The sequence below is a fragment of the Palaemon carinicauda genome, chromosome 31 (assembly GCF_036898095.1).
Source record: "Palaemon carinicauda isolate YSFRI2023 chromosome 31, ASM3689809v2, whole genome shotgun sequence".
Taxonomy (NCBI): Eukaryota; Metazoa; Arthropoda; class Malacostraca; order Decapoda; family Palaemonidae; genus Palaemon; species Palaemon carinicauda.
This window is the reverse complement of record NC_090755.1, coordinates 26,743,868-26,768,746: the sequence shown is the minus strand read 5'-3', so window position 1 is coordinate 26,768,746 and position 24,879 is coordinate 26,743,868. Positions and strand designations below refer to the sequence as shown.

Genomic DNA, 24,879 nt, shown 5'->3' with positions numbered 1-24,879 from the left:
TGGAGACCTATGGTCAATTCTCTGGGAGTATCACTGTAGCCAAATATCCCTTAAAAACCTACCAATAAGAACCTTCCATTAGGACGACATGGCTTGAGCCCAAAAAAGCAACGTTGGGTCTGGTCAGTACTTGGATGGGTGATCGCCTGGGAACACCAGATGCTGTTGGCATTGCTATACTCTCCTGCGCACTCGTGCAAGAGGCAAAAAGAATGAAAATTTGTTGACAGGTCACCATTGCCTAATTCCCCTCCCCGCAAACGCATTACAGCATGCCCGCGAGGAAAAAAGTGAAGAGGCCTCACAGAAGGGTTCAAGATCCTGAAGATTCCATCTTCCAAGGCCAATCAACCTCATCTACCATCGGTCGAGACTCCTCACAGGGAACTCTTGGTCCCTTTTTTGGATCTGAACGTTGCATACAGCCTATCATTAGCACGATCGCCAATTTCTAGCTCATCTTCCACCAATGAGAAATCATCAACCGACTGATCACTAGCTCGCCGATCACCAGATCGCCAATTGCTAACAATCTGATTGCTAGCGTGCCGATCGCCGATTACTATTCTATATCCAGTCATCAGCTTGCTGATCACTAGATCGGCGATAGGCAACTCGTCTTTCTTTGATCATTGACCTCGGCTCGCTAATCTCTGACCAGCCAATCATCAGCTTGCTGATCTCTAGCTCAGTCCGCGAACGAGTGCTGATCATCACTGGCTCACCGATCACGAACTCATTTATTGCCAACCTTCCTTGGCTGACTGACCAGACAGCCTGCATCTGCCTGTCAGTTACCATCTTCGGCTCATAGATTGCCGATTCACCAATCATTGGCAGTTTGCCGTTGACCAGCAGTTTGTCAATCAGACTAGCTAGTCGACCTCTGCCTATGGTTCCCTAGATCGGAAGGCATACAACACACTTGTTCGCCATCACACCAATCCACTAAAGCAATCGGCAAACGATCGACAGGCCCCAATCAGCGGCTTGTCGACAGGTGACTACTCGCAAGCACATTCTAACTGCACAGTAACCACAATATCCAGTCGTTAACCATTGGTTAACATTCACCAGACAGATGCTGTTCTAAGGAATAGCATCAATCCCATTAAGGTGCAGGGTAGGGTTAAGTGTTGCCTTACTTCTATCAGTTGTAAGAGTTCTCTCCCAGGGAAGAATCCTTACATAGGGTATCGTGTCCCATCTTTTCTGCCATGAGTCAAGACCCCAGCATCAACAATCTCCAATGCGAAAGGGTTCGCAAGGAGCTGTCCCTTTGGGTCGATGTCCACAAGGGCTAAGACCACAGGTCTTCACTTGCACACTGGACCTAAAGGACACATACTTCCAGGCCCAAACGGTGTTATTTTTATTTATTTTTTGATGTTTGCCAAATCAAGAAAGAGAGAGAGAGAGAGTAATGATTGGTTGTTGCGAGAAAGACTGTTGGTATAATTGAGGTTGTTTGTTTTTAGCTATGTTAGGACAGTGGTAAATGTCTTGGGAAAATGCTCTTTTTGATTTGACTGCAGCAAGAGGCAGTTGTGTGAATGCTGGATTATCATTAATATTCTTTTACCAGCGTGAAAGTGTTTGTTTATTTCATCATTCGTCATTCCTCCTTTGGAGAGATTTTACCTTTTATGTGGAATTGATTGTTTATGACCTGGCTTATTATGATAAGGACCTTGATACGACTGCTTAGATTTATATAATTGTTGATGACCTGGACTGAATGAACTTTTGATTAATGATGATGACGACGATGATGATGATAACTACGGCTTCAATCAGGGAGGCAGTTGTGGCAAATTGCCACACAGTTTGGTCTGTTAACCACAGAGCTGTGGTAGTGTGCCGAGAGAGGGAGTTCAGCTTTCTGTGGACGAGTGTTGGTTTCGCAATATTTATAAACACATACATATTTTGTGTTGGTGTACGCTTCATTTTTAAGTTTTGTTAGGGTTTTTTTGGGGGGTTTATTTGAATGGTATTACTGTTATTGTATATTTAGTGTTAAGTTTTTAATTAGTTTTAAGTGATATTATTTTGATTGTGGATGGTTTGTATTAAGCATTTTAATTTTAAGGAATATAGTATTAAGGTTATGTTTTGTTTTTATTTCCCTTCTGTCTAAGAGTCCAGTTGATAACGTAAGGGGAAAGTTTGTGCTGAGGAGACATTTTTCAGTTAGTGATTCAAGGGTGTGGGGGTTGTTCTTGTGACATCCCACCACAAAACCATCCATCTTCTAGGAAGGATTGAAGATTCAGTCTAGACAAACAAAGAACACCAGTTCAGGGCTCTGTGCTTCGGTCTTTCCACATCCTGGACTTGCAGGATCAGCTTTTGTTTCCTCCATTTCTGGACGACTGACTGACTGACCTAAGAAGACTCGGTGGCAACTTAGCATTAGCACCGGAACTTCTGAAGTCTTTTTACCAAGATCATGGTAAACCTTGGGTAGTCCTCCCTCCTCCCCTCTCAGAAGACTAGTATATCTGGGAATGATTCTAAACACCAATCTCCAAAAAACTTTCTCAGCAAAGACAGGCGGAGAAAAGTTAAAGACCTTTTCTCAAAACCAGAAGAACTCCCAGCCAAAAGTGACCTTTTTTTTCTGCGGACACCCATCATCTCAGGCCTGTCTAGCTTCCAACGGCCGCCTCAATACTAGTTCTCTCCAGTGGCGGCCTAAGTCCGATTGGAATCATACCTTTGATTCCCCGGACATTCTGACCCCCATGGGACCCGAAGTTTGGACGAACCTCAAGGGATGGGTGTCAGTCGAGAATCCACGGAGTGGTATAACCTTCTCATCCTTCCCCACCCCTCGGACTTGATGATGTGCTTAAGACATCAAAAGAAGGGAGGGGGGGGACCATAGTGCTGCACCACACGACCTCAGGCCTCTGGACAGAGTCCAAAAGTACCTTCACTTAAATCTCTTAAGAGATGAAGGCCAACTTTCCGGGACAGCCTCATCAGTTCCTAACAGGCCAATCAGTGATGTGATGAGTGACAACACCACACACCACAAAGAGGTACACATCAACAAGAAAGAAGGAACTAGCTTGCAGCCTTTTCCCAATCTAACAGTATAAATAATAAGATGGGCCAAACTCCGCTCGGTACCACTATCAGGCCGCTTCATTCCAACTAAAGGAATGTGCTTGCCGACAATCTGAGCACAGCATCTCAGATAAGGTGTACCGAATGGTCTTTGGATCACCTTGTAGCTGACAAAGTCCTTACTTTACAGGGTTCTCCAACTACACACCAACAAGAAAGAAGGAACTAGCTTGCAGCCTTTTCCCAATCTAACAGTATAAATAATAAGATGGGCCAAACTCCGCTCGGTACCACTATCAGGCCGCTTCATTCCAACTAGAGGAATGTGCTTGCCGACAATCTGAGCACAGCATCTCAGATAAGGTGTACCGAATGGTCTTTGGATCACCTTGTAGCTGACAAAGTCCTTACTTTACAGGGTTCTCCAACTACACACCACAAAGAGGTACACACCAACAAGAAAGAAGGAACTAGCTTGCAGCCTTTTCCCAATCTAACAGTATAAATAATAAGATGGGCCAAACTCCGCTCGGTACCACTATCAGGCCGCTTCATTCCAACTAGAGGAATGTGCTTGCCGACAATCTGAGCACAGCATCTCAGATAAGGTGTACCGAATGGTCTTTGGATCACCTTGTAGCTGACAAAGTCCTTACTTTACAGGGTTCTCCAACTAAGGATCTGTTCGCAACACCCCTAAGCCCCAGGCTTCCACTGCTCCTCAGTCCTAGACTCCAAGGCTCTCTGGCAAGAAGCGTCGCAACAACGGTGGGTACAACAACGACGTTTAAGTCTCGTCCCTGTTTTTGTCGGAAGAGAAGGTGGTCAACAAGGCTAGAACATCGGTCAGCCTCTAAAGGGCTCTTATAGCTCTGCAATGGCATTACGCAGAACGGTTTCCAAACCTTCTGCAGCTCCTGATAGAGCCTCCAAAAGAACCCTCTCCATGTCACAGAGAACCCCACTTCCAGACATCTTCCACAAGCTATGGAGACTACCCAGTACCTCCTCTCTCACAGAGGCTTTTCGCAATAAGTTGCGAAGAGGTTGTCTAGATATCCGAGGAATTCCTCAGCATCAGTCTACCAGGCAAAGTAAAACATCTTCTGTGGTTGGTGTCATGGGAAAGCGTATCTCTCCACTCGATACCTCTATTCCAGCAATAGCAGAATCCTCCTGTACATGCAGGAGGAAAAGACCCCCCTTTTCAGTTTCAACGGGTAAAGACGATCACTCAACCTTGAGCCTTGCCTTCAAACTGAAAGGGACTTCTCCCTCATTGCTAGATCTTTCCTAACTCAAGCGGACTTACAATTAGCCTTATCCCAGTCGGAATTGAAACCTCCCTCTCGAAACATGGTTCAAGTTCTTCGGTCTCTAAGGAGACCTCCTTAAGTTCCACTTCACCAGGCTACAAATTTTCACCTGGTTTAGAAGATGGTGTTCGTACACACTTTGACAGTGGCCAAACGAGTCAAGGAACTTCATGGTCTCTCTTTCGACATCGCCCATTCATGAGAAGGGTGAAAGGCAACATTCAGCTTCGTCCCCAAGTATGTTGCCAGACACAGTCTCCAGAGGTGATGGGTCCTAGAAAACATGTCTCCACTCGGTAACTGATGATCCAGATCATCTGTTATTGTACCCGGGGTTAGGTTTGAGGCTCTTACCTCAAGAGAATGGCAACAGCCCACCCGGGTCCCTTCTCTTGTCATCAGCACTGGGAGAGACAAGAGGAGGATCACCAAAACATCATCTCTTCTGGATTGAGTCATCAATTAAGCTCTGAATCCAGATCCTCATCCAACAAGTCGACCCATGATGTCAGAGGCATAGCTATGCCCCTGGCCCTTCTAAGCAGATTACTCTGTGACAACAGGTTTTACAAGTAAGGGTGTGAATACTCTAGGTGACTTTCACAACCTTTCTTCTGCAAGACGTGACCCACAGGAACTCTATACGATCTCTTTATCGTTCCTGTGGTGGCTGCACAACAGCTGGTTGTATACCTCAAGCTCCCTTATTGGACAAGTAGCAGAAGGTTGAGGGGACTGTTACCCGGTTTTAGTCTGCGTGAATGAAAAGGTTTGACTGGCTCTTATTCTTTTCTTCATCCTCCTCTCTCTTGGGGAAAGCAGCATCCTGGGTTCTCTGCATAAGCTGACCTCAAACCATTGCAGGTAAACCATGCTCCCTTGCGTACATAGTATTAAGCTAATACTGTTGCGTCCCCATACCCTAGCGAGGTGGTATTGGGAAAGTCTTGGTTACAACAGTTTATCCTTCAAAAACTCGGAATAACTTTACCTAGTCAGTCACACTTCTAAATATCTCAACACACAGCTTGCATAGGCCGCTGACCTTGTGTAGCAAGGTTTTAGCGAGGTGCAGGGACTCCTTATTTTGAGTACTAACATACTCAGATAAGAAGCCACCGGGTAAAGCCAAAGCCAGATTGGCAGGGACATCCACCCTTCCTAGTGGGTGAGTCACCCTTAAATAAATAGCGTAGGTTTGTATTCCAGTTACGGAACAAATGACATTCGTAGATAATTGGTATTTTTCCTAATGATACAAACCTTGGCTATTTATACAAACTTGCCCGGCAGCCCTATCCCCCTTGAAGTCCTACCTTCAAGCAAAGTAAGCTAAATCACCGGTATGTGAGTGGAAGCGGTAGTAGGCTACTTCCCCTATCCCCGCTAACTAGCTGTATGGGTAGTTAACCCTCGCTAAATTTGAATGGCTCATCATTTCAGCTTCGCAGAAAGTAGCACCCCCTAAATAAATAGCTAAGGTTTGTATCGTTAGGAAAAATTATCTATGAATTTGTTATCTTCAGCATAAATATTTAATAATGGCAACAAATGCTGGTCCTTAAAAAAATAAATTGTTGCTAAATAAGGGAGGCTAGTTCCAATTTGGGTAACGTTGCTACTAGATACGGCTACTTATTCCCTTTTAACTTTTTAGTGTAAAAGTAATTGTAGTTACTAACTGTACTCTTAGCATGAATCTTCACAGCTAATTCACAAATCCATATGATAAATTTGCTGATGACTACTGTATTCTAGCTGGACCTTCCTAGGATAAGCTATGATGTCTCCTACCGAGACCATATCTGCTGATCTTCAAATTCTCAAAAATTATTCATTATATTATTGTTAACCAATTTTTCTCCATACATCAGCATATTTTTAGTTGACATTTTTTTAGACTATTGATAAACAAACTTTCAAGGTAAATAATAAAAGCAATGACAAAATACTTGATTTTCTAAAGAGCAGCTTTATTTTATAAAATTACCCAATCTGTTTATTTACTTCAATTTTCAACTTCTGTGCCACAAAATTTTACTTCATGAATAACTACTTATTTGTAAAAAAAATAAAGTATCCAAGGCAAATATAAAATACATATATCATCGTACCTGCTTGGTAAGGAGTTCTCCTAAACGAGGATTATTTTCTCGTAAATTGCTCAGCTTCATGATGATAGGGTGACTGAAAAAAAAAAAAAAACTAAACTAATGCAAGGTGTTTAAATGATTACTTTACTAAAAACTATTGAAGTCTATCTATTGAAGAAAAAAAATTTGTTTATTTCTTTTCCTGTATCGTACAATAACCTCTGGCACAGTTGCAAAATCTGTTATCATCAGTCACAGCAACACCAAGGCCTCACTGAGCCTCTCCTACAACCAAGATGAATTATCAGTTCTTTTGTCACTGTTAAACAACACTTCAAAACCATTTTAAGTTACGAGGTGCAAGGGTCGGCAATGAATTTCAGGTACATATTAAAATCATTCTTTTTGTTATAAAATTATTTCAATTTTACCTGAAATTAATTTAAAGGCTACAACATTGATTCAGATGAAGGATTAGAGGTAGTAAGTGAAAGAAAACCAAATAACTCTTAATGCTCTAGTATTTTCAGGAACCAGTATAGAATAAAGTTAAAGCGACTGAACATTATTCCTACCGTCTCATGATGCTAACAATGTGACAAACCCGTTACTTCCTTTCTTGACGTGAATAGGTGGTAAATAGATACTGTACTTTGGTACTCCAAATTGAACTCATTCAGATATGGAAAAGAATATTGCAGGATACCTACAATTGCTGGTATGATTATCTCTTCTCAAAGACATATTTAAATTATGTATTTTACCTGCTTCAAATCATTTGCTTTTCTTGTAAAGGGGAAAGAAAATTGGTGAACAATTGATTTTTATGAAAATGAGAATATTAGAAGACCTAAAAAACTATAATGAAAGAATAAAAGGCATGCACACACAATAATACCAAATAAACCCTTTCTATATTTACTGTAAATGTTACATCAAATATATTCAATAAAAAAAACTTCCAAAAATGCTGAAATGATTAGGGCAGTATTTTAAAAAATAAAACCATAGTTGTAAAATTTACCAGTCATTTATTGTGATTTGAAATGACCTGATATATCAACCAAAACTTTTATAAATTCACTAAAGCCTTCATTACTAAAGGAAAAGAACAAATTAGGTGATCAAAGTTTTAAAGAAATGTGAAAATTAACAAAATTGAACTTGAATAGTGATGAATGCATAGAATGATCACAGTTTCATAACCATATTTATAAAAAAAAATATTTTTATATTACTTATTTTTCTACTGTACTCGGCTGACATTTATATTGCTTTCTTTGCAATCTTTCAGTTTTGGAGTCTAAACTAGATCAATAACCTCTTGACATGAATAGACATTGGGGAGGAGGGTAAAGGCATGCATATAACTTAATTATTCAAATACATCCCCTAACATGCATATAACTTAATTATTTAAATACATCCCCTAACATTCCATATTGCTGACTCCAATATTGAGATGAAGGCATGATAGTGGAGGAAAGATTATGGAAATCTAAATTCCTAGCTTACTTATGTACAGTACTTTATATTATCAGAGATTTGCCAGTACTTAAAATCCAATGTAATGAAAAAATAATAACTTGCACATCTAAATTGAAGATGTTAGGACTTGAGACTCTAAAAAGATAAAAACTTAAAAATGAAATAAAAGAGATTTGGAACTTAAAAGTTCCCCACAGAAATATGATGAATGTTACAGAACCCTATATCAAGATCATTTAATTAGCAAACCAAGTTTCTTTAAAATGTTTGGAAAAAAAGAAAACCAGACAGGGTATGCCTCCGAGCTTCTGCGAAAATTCTTTTCTAAGAAAGATTTCTACAGGAATCAAGAGCTTCAGTCACTAAACTCTTAATAAGATAAAACAAAGCATTCTTGTAAAAACGATGGTTTGAAATCTCAACTCTACAAAATAAATTAAGGATCTTTCCTGTTTTCAGTTTTGTCTAAATAAAACTTGAACGGGCCATTTGGAACATGGTAAATTATTTTCTGATGTATTGCCAACCGCCCTCTCCATAGGATTGTGAAAACACAAAGGAAAACAAACCTTTTGTCTTGAAAACTCTTTCAATCCTTGAAAGTAGATAAAAAGAGAACATTTATTTTCTCATCAACACCAACACTATAGGAAGGAGCCTGAAGTTCAACGATGCGTTTAGCTAAGCTAAATTTTAAAGAGTTTAAAGATCTTTCGGTTTAAAGAAAAAAGGTTTTCTATAGGCTCAAGACCAGAGCTCTTTAAATATTACAAGACTACATCTACATTCCAGTAAGTTTCTTACAACCAATTTCTCAATTACAAACAAACTGAAAACATTCGCAATGAGTGAGTGAGTGAGCGAGTGAGTGTGAGTGTGAGTGTGTAGAAAACTTTGACACATACTTTTGACAGTTGACAACAAAATAACCTAAGGTAGGAAACCGCTTGCCATCAACAAAATTGGCAAAATTAATTCAAATACTAGAACAATTTGGAAAATCATAAGTTTGAGTTACCAGCAATGAACTAAGGACTTAGACTAGTTTGAAGTTAAGTTTCGTGAAGTCATGGACTGGCATTGCTAACGAGTTTGGTGATATTGGTGTTACCCTTGTCAGGGTAGACCAGGGTTTTATACGGCAAAAAAAAAAAATTTTTGTTTGTTTTAAATTTTTTTTTTTCGAGGAGCTATCGTTCAGAAAATTAAGTGCATATGAATTTCAATCAAGATTCACCAAAGTAATTTAAACATACAGTATTACCTTTAATGGAGAGTATACTTGTATATGTACAGTATCTACACTAACTACAAAGTACATGAAGGGTATTAAATATGCGGGAATATGAAATAATAATGAACACTTATAGTTTACACTAACTAACTACAAAATACATGAAGGGTATTAAAAATGCAGGAATATGAAATAATAAAGAACACTGATAGTTTTTAAATGAGGGTCTAGCCATTTCCAGTTGAAGGTCCACTATACACTGACAGGTTTATGAACAGAATTAGTTTTGCTAATTTATGCTATGTACAACTAGGATCATATAACTATCAGGTCATTTGATTAAACTTCAAAATAATGCTGTACATACAGCAAACCTTTAAACCCTTGTGAATGATTACGGATCATCTTAATATATTATATATACCAGACAAAAACCAATCAAAGAAAAAACAAAAGTTCTAAAGAAATATGTCCATATTATGGTGCTTTACCTTGCGTTTATTTCCAACTGAGGCTGTAGGAGAGAATATCTTGTTTCCTCTGGGATCTGAGTAAACTGAGTTCTAACAAAATGTCTGGCTGCCCCCATTTCTTCAACAGTAACAACACAAGGATGAGTTTCAAGTCTTGAGGTTGCTTTGACACCCCAGCACCTACCAGCCAAGACAGTCTTCATCCAGTCCATTAATTCATTGGCTTCTGATCGACGAAGGCCACTCTCAGCTAGAAGGCAAAATGTAACACCAATTCAATAACATTTTAGGCTATTGGTAGATCAATGTATTAGAACATAAATGCAGAAAGAAATGCTTAATGCTAGTTGCAAAGTAAATAAAGAAGAGAATATAAAACAGTAAACCACATTGTATAAATGCGAAACTTGATCATCATACTCAAAGACTGTTGGAGAGCATACAGTGAAAGTCCAGGGGTTGTTTATGTCCTTGGACATTTGTAATTTTAGAAAAAGTATTCCTTACAATTAGTTCGGTAAGTCAATGATTAACTGGTATTTCATGCACAAAGAAAGTTTATCTGGATATAAATCTTTATTGATATATAACAATTACCTGTGCAATGCTGGATGCTTGGCAGCCAAATCATAACCAGTATTTGGGCTTATTTTTCTATGGGTGCTCATTACTTGACATTTTCAGTTAATGCAAGTACTGGATAAGGAGTAGTTTACTATAAGTAATATAAGCCTATATATACAATAATATAAAATAAAAAAAATAAATTCATGGTTATAAAACCTCTAATAATCAAGTGATGTGTTGTCTATCCTCAACCGATCTCAGCTACTACATAACAGCATACTGACAAGAACGGGAATAAAGTCAGCAACATGACAAGACAATTTTTCTTGCTTTTCTATAGAAAAGGGGTTTACGACCGTATAAAAATATTTTCTCAATCTATACTGCATAAATTTTCTACATGCCAGAATACTCTAGGATATTTTTATTTAGATATTAAACAATTAAAACATATAATTTAGAGCTATCTAGATGTTCATATTTCTATTGTACTACTGTACTACTGTATATACTGAAGACCGCGCTGCCCAATGTTGGACAGGATGATGCCAATACTGTATTTTTGTTTTGGTAATTTATGATATTTATGACTACTAAATTACTACTGTGGGCTTAATCTGCTATAATGTTTGATAATTTAAAAATTCACCATTAGAATGGCTTTTCCATTACATACATAAAGGATTTCTATTCTTGATCTAGAAAATTTTACCATACAAGCCTGATGTATCTGCACCCTAATTTCCCTTAATGCTTACACAAATAAGAATCTTTTCTGAAATATCTTATCACGTATTCTGGCCAAGATCCTGTTAGGGATAGTCCTTTGTCTATTCTACTTTCCAGGATTTCCTGAGCATTCCTGCACAACACTGTCCTGCTACAACTTCTATTTCTACTACTAATCCTCATATCTCGTCACTTCAAAACCACGTCAATCTTAAGACAGCTTTTTTTAATGACATCAATTTGCAGTACAAAATTCTCCTTTACTCTGCAGCAGAGAGTGGCATAGAACTTACCCATGATCATCTTCAGAGTCGTTTTGTATAGACCCAATACACTCATCCATCAAGTCTTTGATCAGACAATTATTCCCTAGTAGTTTGGGTTTCTTCATTTTCTCCGTACTCAGCCCCTAACTCATGCTTAATGATCCCGCATATGTCTTCCAATGCTCTTTCATCTATCACAACAGGATTCAACTTCTTTCTTCACCACTTGCTCTTTAATCAACTTCAGGCATCTAGAACAAGGGGGATAATTTGGACAACTCGCCACCAATAATTTGCCATTAATAATTAGCCGACAGTGACAGTTTGCCCCTCATTATATACGACCACAAACATTTCGCCATTGACATGTTAGCGTGCGCGTTGTGTGTGTATCGGACTTCCTAACTACTCTCCCATATCTGGTATTGCTATTAGTTTTTGCCAAAACTATCACTGAAAATTGCTAATTTCAGTCTAAAATAAAACATTTTAGTACCCCTTTATATCTTATCATTGATGCTTCCGAGCCACCTGGGCAGAAGGATTCCATGGAGAGGACGGCTACTCACACTCGTGATTGTGTTCACCAGTAAATCCCAAAAGGTCAGAAAACAAAGAGGGGAGGCAGGGTTGCCTACATACTTTTACCCCGAAGGAGGAAAGTGTTGAGGAGACACTCACAAGAGTGTTGCCCCACAGGATCTCCGATGGTCGAGAACCTGCGGAGGAAGAAGCTGGTCCTGGGGGGCAAGAGACTGAGAAGGAGAGAATCCCTCCTTTTGACTCTAGAAGGGGTTGAATCAAAGTCATCAAGAGCAAGAGCAGATTTAAACTCCTGATGAGCCCCTGAACCAACACCTCCATCAGCCTTTCTTTGAAAGGGTAACCCTTCAAGCTCAAGGACGTCTACAAGAGACACGAAGCATCTTAAATGCCAGACTCCTGGTGGGAGGAATCCCACTATGGGAAACGGGAGGAGCAACCTGCCCTGAAGTTTGTCCCAACGTTAAATTGCCACTGCTCTTGCCCAATTACCAGAGGAGTCCGAATGGGAAGAGCCTCAGCAGAGAGTATCAGGGAAGAGAGAGAAAAGTCTGGACTTCCTATTCCTCAGTCTGTACCGTTAACACTGGGAGGATGGCCACAAGTGACACTTGTCACATCAATAATCCTCTGCAAACAGGGCAAAGCCAGTGAAGGTCAGTTAAATGGTTTTCAAGTTGAACATGAACGTGCCTAGGCAGTAGCTCATTAATAACCAGTATTTTTCCAAAGCCAAGTGAGAATGCCTGTTCACACCAGTAGCTGAAATCAAAGAGGTTTCTCAGTGAGTGAGCAGGGGTGGGGGAACGAGAGGTGGTGCTTCTCTGCTATCAGCTGGTAAAAACCGGTTGGTTGTTGACACCTCATTTAAAATTTTGATGGCCGTATTCCAGCTTTGCTTTTATCATTCTATCATGTAAAGACTGAGGGTTTATATTTGTGTAAGAACAATTACAAAGTTTTTTCAGGAGCTGTCTTTACATCTGTTCTATATAGTAGCCGAAATGAAAGTGAGGAATCTCAGACTGGAAAGGGGAGGGGATCCTGGCCCCGAACTCACGTCAATTGCCTAACCACTCGTTAACCAACTTTAATGACAGATTCCAGCTCTCAGTGAAACAATATCCCTAAGTGTTTATATAACACGAATGAACAAATGAAAGAACTAATAACAGATGAACTATGAATTATAAAATGTATTTAAAAGCTTCATACTCCCTAAATTAAACTTGGTTAACCACTAAACAACAGATGGGCTCTCTTGTTCAATCTATTAGGGCATTTTATACCTTCATTTACAATCAAATTTTACTCTCTCGGATGGCAGTGTCTGACCCACCTATCAATCCATCATTTGCATGTGGGTATAGATAACACATCAGTTGGCTAAGGGTTAAAGAATGTAATATTTAAGCATCCGCAAAAAAAAGTTCAAATGTAGATTACCTTAATACAATTATGAGAATGACATTAACATGTACGAATCTGTAATCAGTTGCATCTTCTAAGTTGTCACAAATTACAGATCGTTAACTGGCTAATGGGAAGTTGATGATGAGTGGTACATACAGTACTGTATTACATCTTTGCTGTTGCTAGAGATATTTTGAAAATATTTTGAAACAGATTTGGCCATCTGTACCTAAGTAGACTCTATTATTATTATCATCATTATTATTATTATTATTATTATCATTATTATTATTATTACTTGCTAAGCTACAACCCTAGTTGATGCTATTAGTCCAAGGGCTCCGACAGGGAAAATAGCTCAGTGAGGAAAGGAAATAAGGAAATAAATAAACCACTAGAGAAGTAATTAACAATTAAAATAAAATATTTTAAGAACAGTAACATTAAAATAAATCTTTCATATATAAACTATAAAAACTTTAAAAAGCAAGAGGAAGAAAAATAAACAAAAGTGGGCCTGAGCGTACCCTCAAGAAGAGCTGCTTACCATAGCTACAGAGTCTCTCCTACCCTTGCTAAGAGGAAAGTAACCACTGAACAATTATATTGCAGTAGTTAACCCCTTGAGCAAACAAAAATTGTTTGGCAATTTCAATGTTGTCAGGTGTATGAAGACAGAGGAAAACATGGAAAGAATAGGCCAGACTATTTGGTGTATGTGTAGGCGAAGAAAAAATGAGCCGTAGCTATAGAGAGGGATCCAATGTAGTACTGTCTGGCCAGTCAAAGGACCCATAACTCTCAAGTGGTAGTACCTCCAGGATTTAATCTGTTCACTCATATTGTACTTTTACATCAAGTCCAACATTAACATCAGGTACATTAGTGACTATCAGAAAGAAAAAAAAGCTTGACTGTAATTTGCAATTAATCATTGCTGTCTAATGTACATTTGTAAATACCGGTATATGAATTATAAAAGTGCAATATTGGTACCCAATATAATCTAAACCAAACCACAACCAAGTACATAACTAAGAGTGTAACATTACTGAAGTTGTTTTAAATAGAACAAAATTACACTGATTCAGGTAAAATGCTAATGAAACACTAACTTCATTTGATCACAATATCTATGTTCTACATATGCAACTCTGAAGTCATGGTACTTGAATAATGGGAAATCAAAACACTACATTTCAGAGAATAACAACAAGATCTACACTAAATGTGAAATATCAATAAATATGCCTCTTACCTCCATCAAAATCCACAGATTCTTTATCCTGACGCATTTCCTTTTCCACAGACAAAATTGATTTACCGTTGAACTCACGAAGTTGCATGAGCACTACCTCGTCGTAAGGTTCATAGCAAAACAACACTTCAACATTTCGCTTCTGTGAAGAAAAAACACCATTACAGTAGTATCTTAGGCCTCCACCTAGGTTCCAGTTAAACTTGATCAGTTATACAGATTTTATCTAAATCTTATACAGTATAAGCTTCACACTACTGTCATTTTTTTTTTGTCTGTCTAAATCCGTTAATTTTTTTTTTTTAAATAGCACTTTTTAAATTGGAAACACTTGGAAGCATATTCAAAGGCCCTGAAATTGTAAATTAATAAAATTTATTTCAATACTTACCTGGGGTTCACAGCAAAGCTCTCCTTTTTTATTTTAGATAACTACCATTAGAAATACTAAAATTCCCATTCACCCTCTCCAATTGTTTCCAGTTTAAAATGTTAAGATTGGACAGGTCACCTGTGGTATTTTATGGTAAACAATGAAGGTATAGAGCAGGTAGTCTTCACATAAAAAGCTGATTTTCAACTTGAAATCATCATTATTATCTGCTAAGCTACAACCCTTGTTGGAAAAGCAGAATGCTATAACCCCAGGGGCCCCAACAGGGAAAATAGACCAGTCAGGAAAGGAAATAAAGAAAAATAAAATTTTTTAGAAGAGTGACAACATTAAAAAATTTCCTATATAAACTATAAAAACTTTAACAAAACAAGAGGAAGAGAAATCAGATAGATTAGTGTGCCTCAGTGTACCCACAAGCAAGAGAACTCTAACCCAAGACAGCGGAAGACCATGGTACAGAGGCTATGGCACTACTCAAGAATAGAGAACAATGGTTTGATTTTGGAGGGTCCTTCCCCTAGAAGAGCTGCTTACCATAGCTAAAGAGTCTCTTCTACCCTCCCCAAGAAGAAAGTAGCCACTGAACAAATACAGTGCAGTAGTTAACCCCTTGGGTGAAGAAGAATTGTTTAGTAATCTCAGTGTTGTTAGGTGTATGGGGACAGAGAAGAATGTGTAAAGAATAGGCCAGACTATTCGGCGTATGTGTAGGCAAAGAGAAAGAACCGTAACCAGAGAGAAGAATCCAATGGAGTACTGTCTAGCTAGTCAAAGGACCCCTAATAAGAGGGAAGGAGGAAATATATGAACACCAGATAAATTTAAATATCAAAACTGTTTATTTCAACATATTTCAACACGGTCCACCAGGCTGAATCCATACTCATTCCATCATGGTGGCAGGTAATTGCTTGAAACAGCAAACTAACCTAATCTTCAACTGCCAAAACCAACATAAAAAGGTTCACCTTAAAATATATCAATATCACATGGATTTACAGAACAAAAGATATAAGTGCTTCTCCATCTAATGTCAGAGGAATTCTTTTTTTCCCTCGCCATCAAAAGTCAAGGGGATACAGGTACTCCTCGATTAACAACTATTCAAAGTTACGATTGCCTCTATAACAGAGAAAAGCAACCAAACATTATTATGGCGATTGTATCTTCTATGTTAAATATCATGTAATGTTGGAGTTTTATAAATAAATAATTGTTTTGTAAATCAAATTTGAGTGTCCTTTTGATAATAGATCTGCAATATCATATTTCAATAAAATCCCTACTATATGGAAGCACTAGAAGCAGAGAGTAGTTGCCCATAATGTAATTGAGTTTTTTGAGATATCTTATTATCTTTCCATTATTACCATAATAGTTACAAAAACCCACATATCTTCATACAGTATACTGTATGTAGAGTAAGCATCAATATTACAACTAGTAATATGAATACAGTAAAATTAGCGACAGCCTTTATGGTTAGAGAGGAAGAGAGAGAGAAAGAAACAACCAATCGTTGCAAAGTCATGTATGCGACTGAGCTACGGGCTGCATGCCCCAACTCACACCCAACAATACGCCATGATTCAATAAAATTAAGTTCACCTTCCATCATCATCTCCTACGCCTATTGACACAAAGGGCTCCAATTAGATTTTGCCAGTCATCTCTATCTTGAGCATTTAAATCAATGCTTCTTGATTCATCATCTCCTACTTCACGCTTCATAGTCCTCAGCTATGTAGGCCTGGGTCTTCCAACTTTTCTAGTGCCTTGTGGAGCCCAGTTGAAAGTTTGGTGACCTTAGTCAAATGTTATTACCTAAATGTGTATATATAAAACCATTTTTCTGTATGTTATACAGGTAGTTGTTGAATTACAACTGTTCGCTTTTACAACCACTTTTTCCACTGTGATGACATTACAAGTCTGTAGAAATGGTACACTAATAGAACAAATATTTCCTTAGAAATAATCTATTTTCTTTTATAAACAGGAACGTCTGGTGATGTCATATTTCTGGCAGAAAACAAGAGGGCAAATCAAGTGATTTCCTTTATTGAAATATCAAGTGACGATACAAAGTATTTCACGGGTCTGTTTCGTTTGTACTACTTAGCGTACCGCTAATGTATTATTGGGTCGTTTGACTGGCCAAATGGTACTAGTACTTTGGATCACTCTCTGGTTACAGCTATTTTTTTCCTTTGCCTACATATACACCGAATAGTTTGGGCTATTCGTTACACAATCTCTTTTCCTCATACACCTGACTACTCTTAACATAACCAATTAATTCTTTACTCAAGGGGTTAACTATTGCACTATAATTGTTCAGTGGCTACTTTCCATTTGGTACGGATAGAAGAGAACACATATGGTAAGCAGGTCTTCTAGGAGGACACTCCAAAAACAAACCATTGTTCTCTGGTCTTGGCTAGTACCATAGCCTCTGTAACATGACCTTCCACTGTCTTGGACTCGAATTCTCTTGGTTGAGGGTACACTCAACCATACTATTCTATCATTTTTTTAATTTCTTGTCCTCATTGAGCTATTTTCCATTGGAGTTATAGCATCCTGCTTTTCCAACTAGGGTTGTGCCTAAGCAAGTAATAATAATAATACTTCTTCCATCAGACTCTTGCATTCATCACCTTTTTCTGCAGACAGACATTTTCCATTCTCTCTACATGGCCAAACCACCTCGACACATTCACATCTACTCTAGCTGACAATTCATTTCTTACACCTGTTCTCACCCTAACTACTATCTCATCGAGATACCATATTCCTCAGACATTTTATCTCTAACTCATTCAATTTCTGTTTCTGTGTCACTTTCATCCCCCTGAACTTTGATCCATGCATCAAAGTTGGTACAGTCATTTTCTGATACAAAACTCTCCTTACATAGATTCCTAATTCCCTATTCCTTAGCACTCCCTTTACTGCCCCCAACACTTTACATCCTTCATTCACTCTCTGGCATACATTTGCTTTCACTCCATCATTTGCAGCATCAACAGATCCCTAAGTACTTAAACTGGTCTACTTCCCGTAACTATCCAATCAACGTGACATTCAACCTAGCACCACCCTCCCTTTACGTGCATCTCATAACCTTACTCTTACCCAAATTAAATATCAACTTCCTTCTGTCACACAGCCTTCCAAACTCTGTCGCTAATCGACCTAGCTCCTCTGAATCTGCAGCCAATCGATTCACCTCCCACTCATGATCACTAATCTATCAGTATCAATCCTCAACCTAGCACTCAAGCATTCACTTCTCTTATAACTCCATCTCCAAACAAACTGAACAACCATGGTGATATCATACATCTCTGCTCAGACCCACTCTCACTGGAAACCACTCACTCAATTCATTTCATATACTAACATACGCTTTACTACATACTATATGTATAAACTCTTTACTGCTTGCAACAACCTTCCTCCAATTCCCTATAACAATTGTGACTAATTCAATACCAAAAGGTCACTCAAAATGTCAATCACAACAGTCTGCTGTAGACTAAATATATCTTACATGAGTATGAGACATCAGGGACAGGCTGTTCATTCTTAATTACTATTGAAACCAAGGCATGATCAGGATAGATTTAATGGAAAGCATCTCAAAATACAGTTTTAAATACTGTATGGGACTCCAAAATGTTTTGCTAACAAGATTTGAAATATTAAAAAAGACATCTTATACATTAAACTAAAAACTTTTGAAAGACCACATCACTAGCAGCCATTAGCCTGAAGTTAGATTCAAGACCATCAACCTCAGACACTTCACTGCTATCCCTAAGACTACCTTCCAAATTACTATCCAAGTCCACTGGTCTAGCTGTCTCAGGATTCTCCAGATTTATTTTTTTAAGGAGTAAAAAATAAACCTGCTTGGACATTAAAGGATACTCATGAATGGCAGAGGCAAGGGACAGTTATAATTCCCTAGCTATTAGGACAATACTCTGGAGACTAAGCATATATACATATTATCTGTGTCCAAGCTCTCTCTTCACCAAAACTAGGACCAAGGAGGGCCAGGCATCAGCTGTAGATGACTCAGCAGGTAGACCTATAGCCTTCCCCAAACCACCAGTCCTTAGCTCATAAGGATGAGATTGCAGACATTACAAGAAACTATCGACCATGAGTGGGACTAGAACCCCAGACCAGCAGATTACCAGGCAGGTATATTTCCAAATGGCCTCCATATATTCTTCTATAAGGTTATCTGGAGGCTTAGCACACTAAACTTAAGGTTATCAGGAAACTTAGCACACTAAACATAAGGTTATCTGGAAGCTTAGCACACTAAATTTTAGGTTTTCTGGAAACTTGGCACACTAAATATAAAATTATCTGGAAACTTAGCACACTAAACTTGAGGTTATCTGGAAACTTAGGGCACTAAACTTAAGGTTATCTGGAAGCCTAGCACACTAAACATGAGGTTATCTTGAAGCTTAGTACACTGAACATCAACATTTCAGCTCATATTACCGGTCTCATAATACAAATTGAATGAGGCTATTTTTACTCCAACAACAACCTATCTTAACATTTTTAAAAATCTTTAATTAGAGGACATGCCTGAATATGCTGTTAATGTTAACCGATACCATAAAAATTCTTGAAAGGCTATCAAAAGCATTAAATCAGTTGTAGCAAATGATACACACTGTCGATACTGAAAAAACACGCGACGAGAATGCTGAAAGTATGTTCACAGCTGGTTTAGTTGCCATACAACATAATGTACACTACAGTATTATCTTGGGAGGGGTGAGGCAATTGGAGTGACGGAGTATGGGAACTTTAATTTCTTTATAAGATGTTGACACAAAGAAGCTTTGAAGTGGAAAGCAAAGTGAAATGTATGTGAGCGCCATTAAAATAATGATGATGATATTATTGTACTGTTATTTTATTTTACACAACAATTTCTCATCCTTTACCTTCAATGATTCAAAGTAAGGGGAAGTTTCTGCTAATTCTCTGGATGGAGCTGCAAGGTAATAAATATCCTTTTGATCAGCTGCCATGCGACCTACATATTCTGGTAAAGTTGTTTTCCCACCATCAGAAGTTACTGAAGAATCATATAAAACAAGCTTTGCTATCTCTTCTCTTTCAACTTGCTCCTGGGAAGACAGAATACCTGAAAACAAAATTGATAGTCTAGAAATATCACAAATTTTTAAAGTAATTTTTATTTCCTTAAGGGGGCGACCGCCATATACGAATTTCTTATCCAAATTTGAAAGAATTCATACAGCTTTATATATAGATAAGGTAATCATTTTCTGAAAATTTCAGACCGTTTAGATGATTTGTTTCAATTCTATGGATGTCCTAGTACTTTATTTCTAAAGATATTGCAATAAAACTTATGTAGAAAGGAAGAATATAATAAGGGAAAAGATCTCGAGCAACCATTTTTTCACTAAAATGAAAGAAAAAATTTATATGAATATTTTAATTTTTCTTCAATAAAAAGTTATACTCTAAACTCTGAGCCTAAAATTTCATTTAAAACAAATGTTTCCTGGGAAAAAAATGCACTTTTCTTCCTCTTTAAAGTGGTACATTTATCTTCAGAATTTGTTTTAAATAAGAAAGTTATAACTGTTTGAATGGGAAAAAGGTGAAACCGAGAAAAACAGCTGTAAAAGTAAACTTTTGTTTTTTTACACTCTCGGGGGATAACATAAGGCACTCATTGCATGAAATGTATGAAAGGGTTAAAATACATAACTGAATGTTAATTCAAGTTATGAGTTACTTTAAAATGTGATAAAACCATGAATAATGGGTAAAACATGGAGTGCTAAACGATAATTCTTATACATCAATGAGAGAGCGCAGACTGAACTTCAACTTGCTGTGACGGAGAGTTTGTGAGGGACCCCAGGTAGACTACATCACTGCCAGACATACATACATACATATGCTAAGGTACTTCCCCCAATTTTGGGGACTAGCCGATATCAAACAAATGAAACGAAAAAAGGGGACCTCTCCTCTCTACGTTCCTCCCAGCCTGACATATGAGAAATTAAATAAATGTAATTTAAAGATAACTAATTCAAATGACAGACAAAGATAAAATCTACGGGCCATACTGCCCAGACTTCGGAAAAACAAAGGGGGAGGGTTTTTAAATTTGTCATCTCTCCGTTGTTTCTTAATATTTTGCCATACAACTTGTTACCGTGATAGAATAGATGCCAGAGATGACTTTGGGCAAATGTATCTATATTTGTTGATTTAAAAAATATTAGTAAAAAAAATCAGGCGGCCAGCCCCTAAACTAGACAAACCTGAGTCCTTTACTAGGAGTGTACTTTCAGTGAAGCTAGGTACAGATGTTAAATTTTAACGAGGTGGCGGTAGTTACTAGCGGGTAACAGGGAAGCCCAGCCCACCCAACAGGCTACTGAGCACTCACTTTGACCTTCAGTTTAAGTTTCCAGGGTGGATAGGGCAAAAAGTATAACTTGGAGGACATAGTTTGTATAATTAAGTAAATACAAATTACTTTAAGGAATATAGCAAATTTCAAGTAATTTGTATTTTTCCTAACTATACTTACTCAGAACTTCCCTTCAAGAGATCTGGGGCAACAGGCCCATACCGACCACGAATTGAGACACCAAACCATAAGGATTAATAGAAACACTTAGGTTATTTTTCCAATGTTTATTTTGATAAGTCTTTTTATGGCATAAATGGAGACTAAAGGTGATTGACACAACCATTTGGCCATCATCCCCTCATTTGGGAGGATGGGAAGAAGATTCTAAACAAAACTTATTTGTATACAGTATAGTTGGTCAATTATGTAGCTTCTAGTGCATCCCAAGGAACGGAAGCAAGAACGGTTAGAAGGGCCAGTCGATTTACCTCTCATTCTAGACTTACATTGTAACTGCTATTTTAGAAGAGATGTTCCTTGTCCCATGAAGGAGCTAGGTTTGCTACACAATCTCTTAAGGATACCATTGTCCAGGGACCTGTGGGTATACTGTCATTACCAGACCTCTTTTCAAGAATTTTACTTATGACAGCTTTTTACCTAGAGTGGGGATAGATCTGCTAAGTCTGACTTCGTGCTCAAGAATCCTAGATGGTCCCCTCTGTCTCGTTGCTTGTTAGGAAAGGATGTTTGATTGCCTTACAAAACCAGAGGAGGAATCGTAGTTTCCTCTCAGAACATTGAGGGAAGTCATTCTGGTCAAAGTTAACCACGTCTTGTAGGGAAGAGATGAAGGAGAATCTGAAGTTGTGAATAGCTACATTCTAGGTTCTGAGACAAACTCCTGAACCAAAGTGATGGAGAGAGTCTATTCTTCAGAATGACTTGAGACAGAGGCAAATGGCGAGACGTTAAAGCGATGGTAATAACCTGAAGAAAATTGCCTTTCTGCCCTGCAATGATGTGGGGATCACAACTGGTTCTACATCGAGTTACTGTCAAATAAGTGTGCTTGCTTAAACAGTCCTGCTCGAATGAACCTTGAAAACAGGCCCTACTTTGTTGACTTCCCAAATGTGCTTGTTTGATAATGGTCTGTGAAATAAATACATTTGTGGAAGAAAACCACAAATGGAAACATGTCGTTTCTCAAGTACTTTACTAACCCAACTAGCAAATTAGCCATATTGCATGCATTACTGGTAGGTTAAAATGCTGGTGTCTTACTTCTGTGAAACCCTTCCCTGTGATGATCATGTACCCAAGGTGTGACCCATCCTCTTTCAATTCATCTATTGTTTGAGAGTACACTCAGGCAAAATATTTTATCTAATTTTTCTTTCTCTTGTTTTGTTTAATGTTTTTATAGTTTATATAGGAAATATTTATTTTAATGTTATTTCTGTTCTTAAAATGTTTGATTTTTCCTTGTTTCCTTTCCGCACTGGGCTATTTTCCCCGTTGAGGTCCCTGGGCTTATAGCATCCTGCTTTTCCAACTAGGGTTATGGCTTAGCAAGTAATAATTATAATAATAATAATAATGTCAAGATCCCTGGATGTGGGATCCAAGTGAACTCCCAGGGAGAGGAAGTTGTTAGTCAGCCAGCAAGCCAAATTATCCCATGACTCCTATTCCACTGGAACCAGAAGGAAGGGAATTTGCTGGCTGGTTACCAATGATGCTTCTAATAATTCTGGAGTAATCGTTGGTGTGGGTGTACGTTCTATCAATGATGAGGGAAGATTCATTAGATGGCATTACCGTTCAGCCCTAAGTTCTTGGTCTTGTGAGAGCAATATTGCTATCTTCCTGTTTGCTGAAACAAATATTCAAGGTGTTAAACATCATTTGGTCCTCTATTTCTCAATTTCCTTGGTCCTAGAGCATTGCTCACGGAGGTATACAGGAAACCAAAGATGCAAATCTCGATCAAGAAGGTACAAAAAAGGTAAACACGAATGTTTGAGGCGCAAGGCAGTCTGAAGCTCTGGTTTGAACTCAAATACAAAGCCTGGAGAACGAAGAGGAGAATCCGATGGACAGAAGGCTATGTATCTAGATGCATGTATCCTTCAGGTTCACTGCTAGCAGAAGTCCTTTTCTGATGGCAGACCGTACAGGAATTGCAGTTTTCCCCTCAAGGGGAAGAAAGTTGGTCACCAGGCTCCAGTCAATTTCACCTTCACCATAAGAGTTGACTGTAAAGACCTAGAGAACTGTCTGGAGGACTTTGAGTGCGTCTCTCCCTTGTACTCCGTTGAGATCCAAAAGTGTCCTCTGTGTCAGAAAGGTCCTTGCCTTAGCCTGTTGGGACTGATGAGTTTTGGGTTAAGGTGAAGTATATGACTACACCCAAAAGACGATCGAATAAGCCGGTGTCAGACTGATCCTGAAAGCGGAATTGTCCTGGTGCTGAGGGCGAGAGGCAGTATCGTCCTGGCGCCGAGAGCGAGAGGCTGTATCGTCCTGGCGCCGAGCTGATGAAAAGGGTGCGCGGTGTCGTACGGCCGACGAAGTGCGTAGAGGTTCTCTTGGAGAGGCACTTCGTTCCCTCCTAGAAGACGATCTCTTAACCGGTAAAGAGACATCCTTAAGTCTGCCGGACTGGGAAGGAGGGCGGCTGAAAGCTTGCACTAGCGATGAAAGCTGTTCCTGCATAAGAGCCATTGAAGCTTTAGCGACTTCTGCTGGTTCTCGCAGTTCCGAAGGAGACGGCTGTTTGGGAGCGCTGGTAGCAGAAGCAGGAATTTTAGCAGGTTTAACTGGGCTAAGGACTCCCAGTTTCGTCCTCTTAGAAGGAACAACATCGAAGTCGTCTTCAGAAGGTTCAGGTTCTCGGCTACTCGAACCGGGAGAGGGAGAGCGAGACTGCACATCCCGGTCCCACCTTCTCTTCGTCGGTCTTGACGATTCGTATTGCCACTTGCATCTGGGAGAAGGATCAGGTGAAGACACTAATGTATCCGACACGCCTTTTCTACAGCGGTCAAGAGCAGCCTGGGAGGTCGCAATTAGGACTGTCTGAGGCGACGACTGACCGAGGATAAGCACCTCTCACCCCCTTTCGACTGTCGACGTACCTTCTCCCTTGGTCCTGGGAGCTTGGTAGAGGTCTAGACCTAGGGTGATGACAGGTTCAATCAGCCGCCACCTCCACTGGACTTTCACAAGCACTAATATCACTTTCACCCTTACCTTTAAAGGCCGCAAGTTGTACTTTGATGGCCTCCAACTAAGCAGCCATCCTGGCATACAGATCCTGTAGAAGGGGCAGGAGTTAATACCTCAGGGGAAGGAACAACTTCCAAAGAGGAAACAATTAAAGGGTCAATAGAAAAATCTAAAATAGCTTCACTAGCAGACTTTGACTTTGATTTAGCTCTCCTAACTCTATCGAGTTCTAGTTTGCTCACATAGCGCTTCATAGCTAACCAATCACCTTCATTTAAACCCTCGCATTCCTTGCACCTATTATCTAGTGCACATTCAAACCCCCTGCAACCCATACAAAATGTACGAGGG

General features: G+C 38.9%; 1 protein-coding gene across 1 annotated transcript in view; it reads right to left on the bottom strand.

Moving 5' to 3' along the window:
* The window catches only part of Trap1 (TNF receptor associated protein 1), a 160,091-nt gene that overhangs the window by 39,158 nt on the left and 96,054 nt on the right, over positions 1 to 24,879 (bottom strand). The window contains exons 9-12 of the mRNA XM_068355072.1: positions 19,835 to 20,037; positions 14,456 to 14,597; positions 9,698 to 9,929; positions 6,506 to 6,578 (exon numbers count right to left, since the gene is read on the bottom strand). Of these exons, the coding sequence (XP_068211173.1) occupies positions 6,506 to 6,578; positions 9,698 to 9,929; positions 14,456 to 14,597; positions 19,835 to 20,037 (650 nt within the window). The remainder of the gene's footprint in view (positions 1 to 6,505; positions 6,579 to 9,697; positions 9,930 to 14,455; positions 14,598 to 19,834; positions 20,038 to 24,879) is intronic.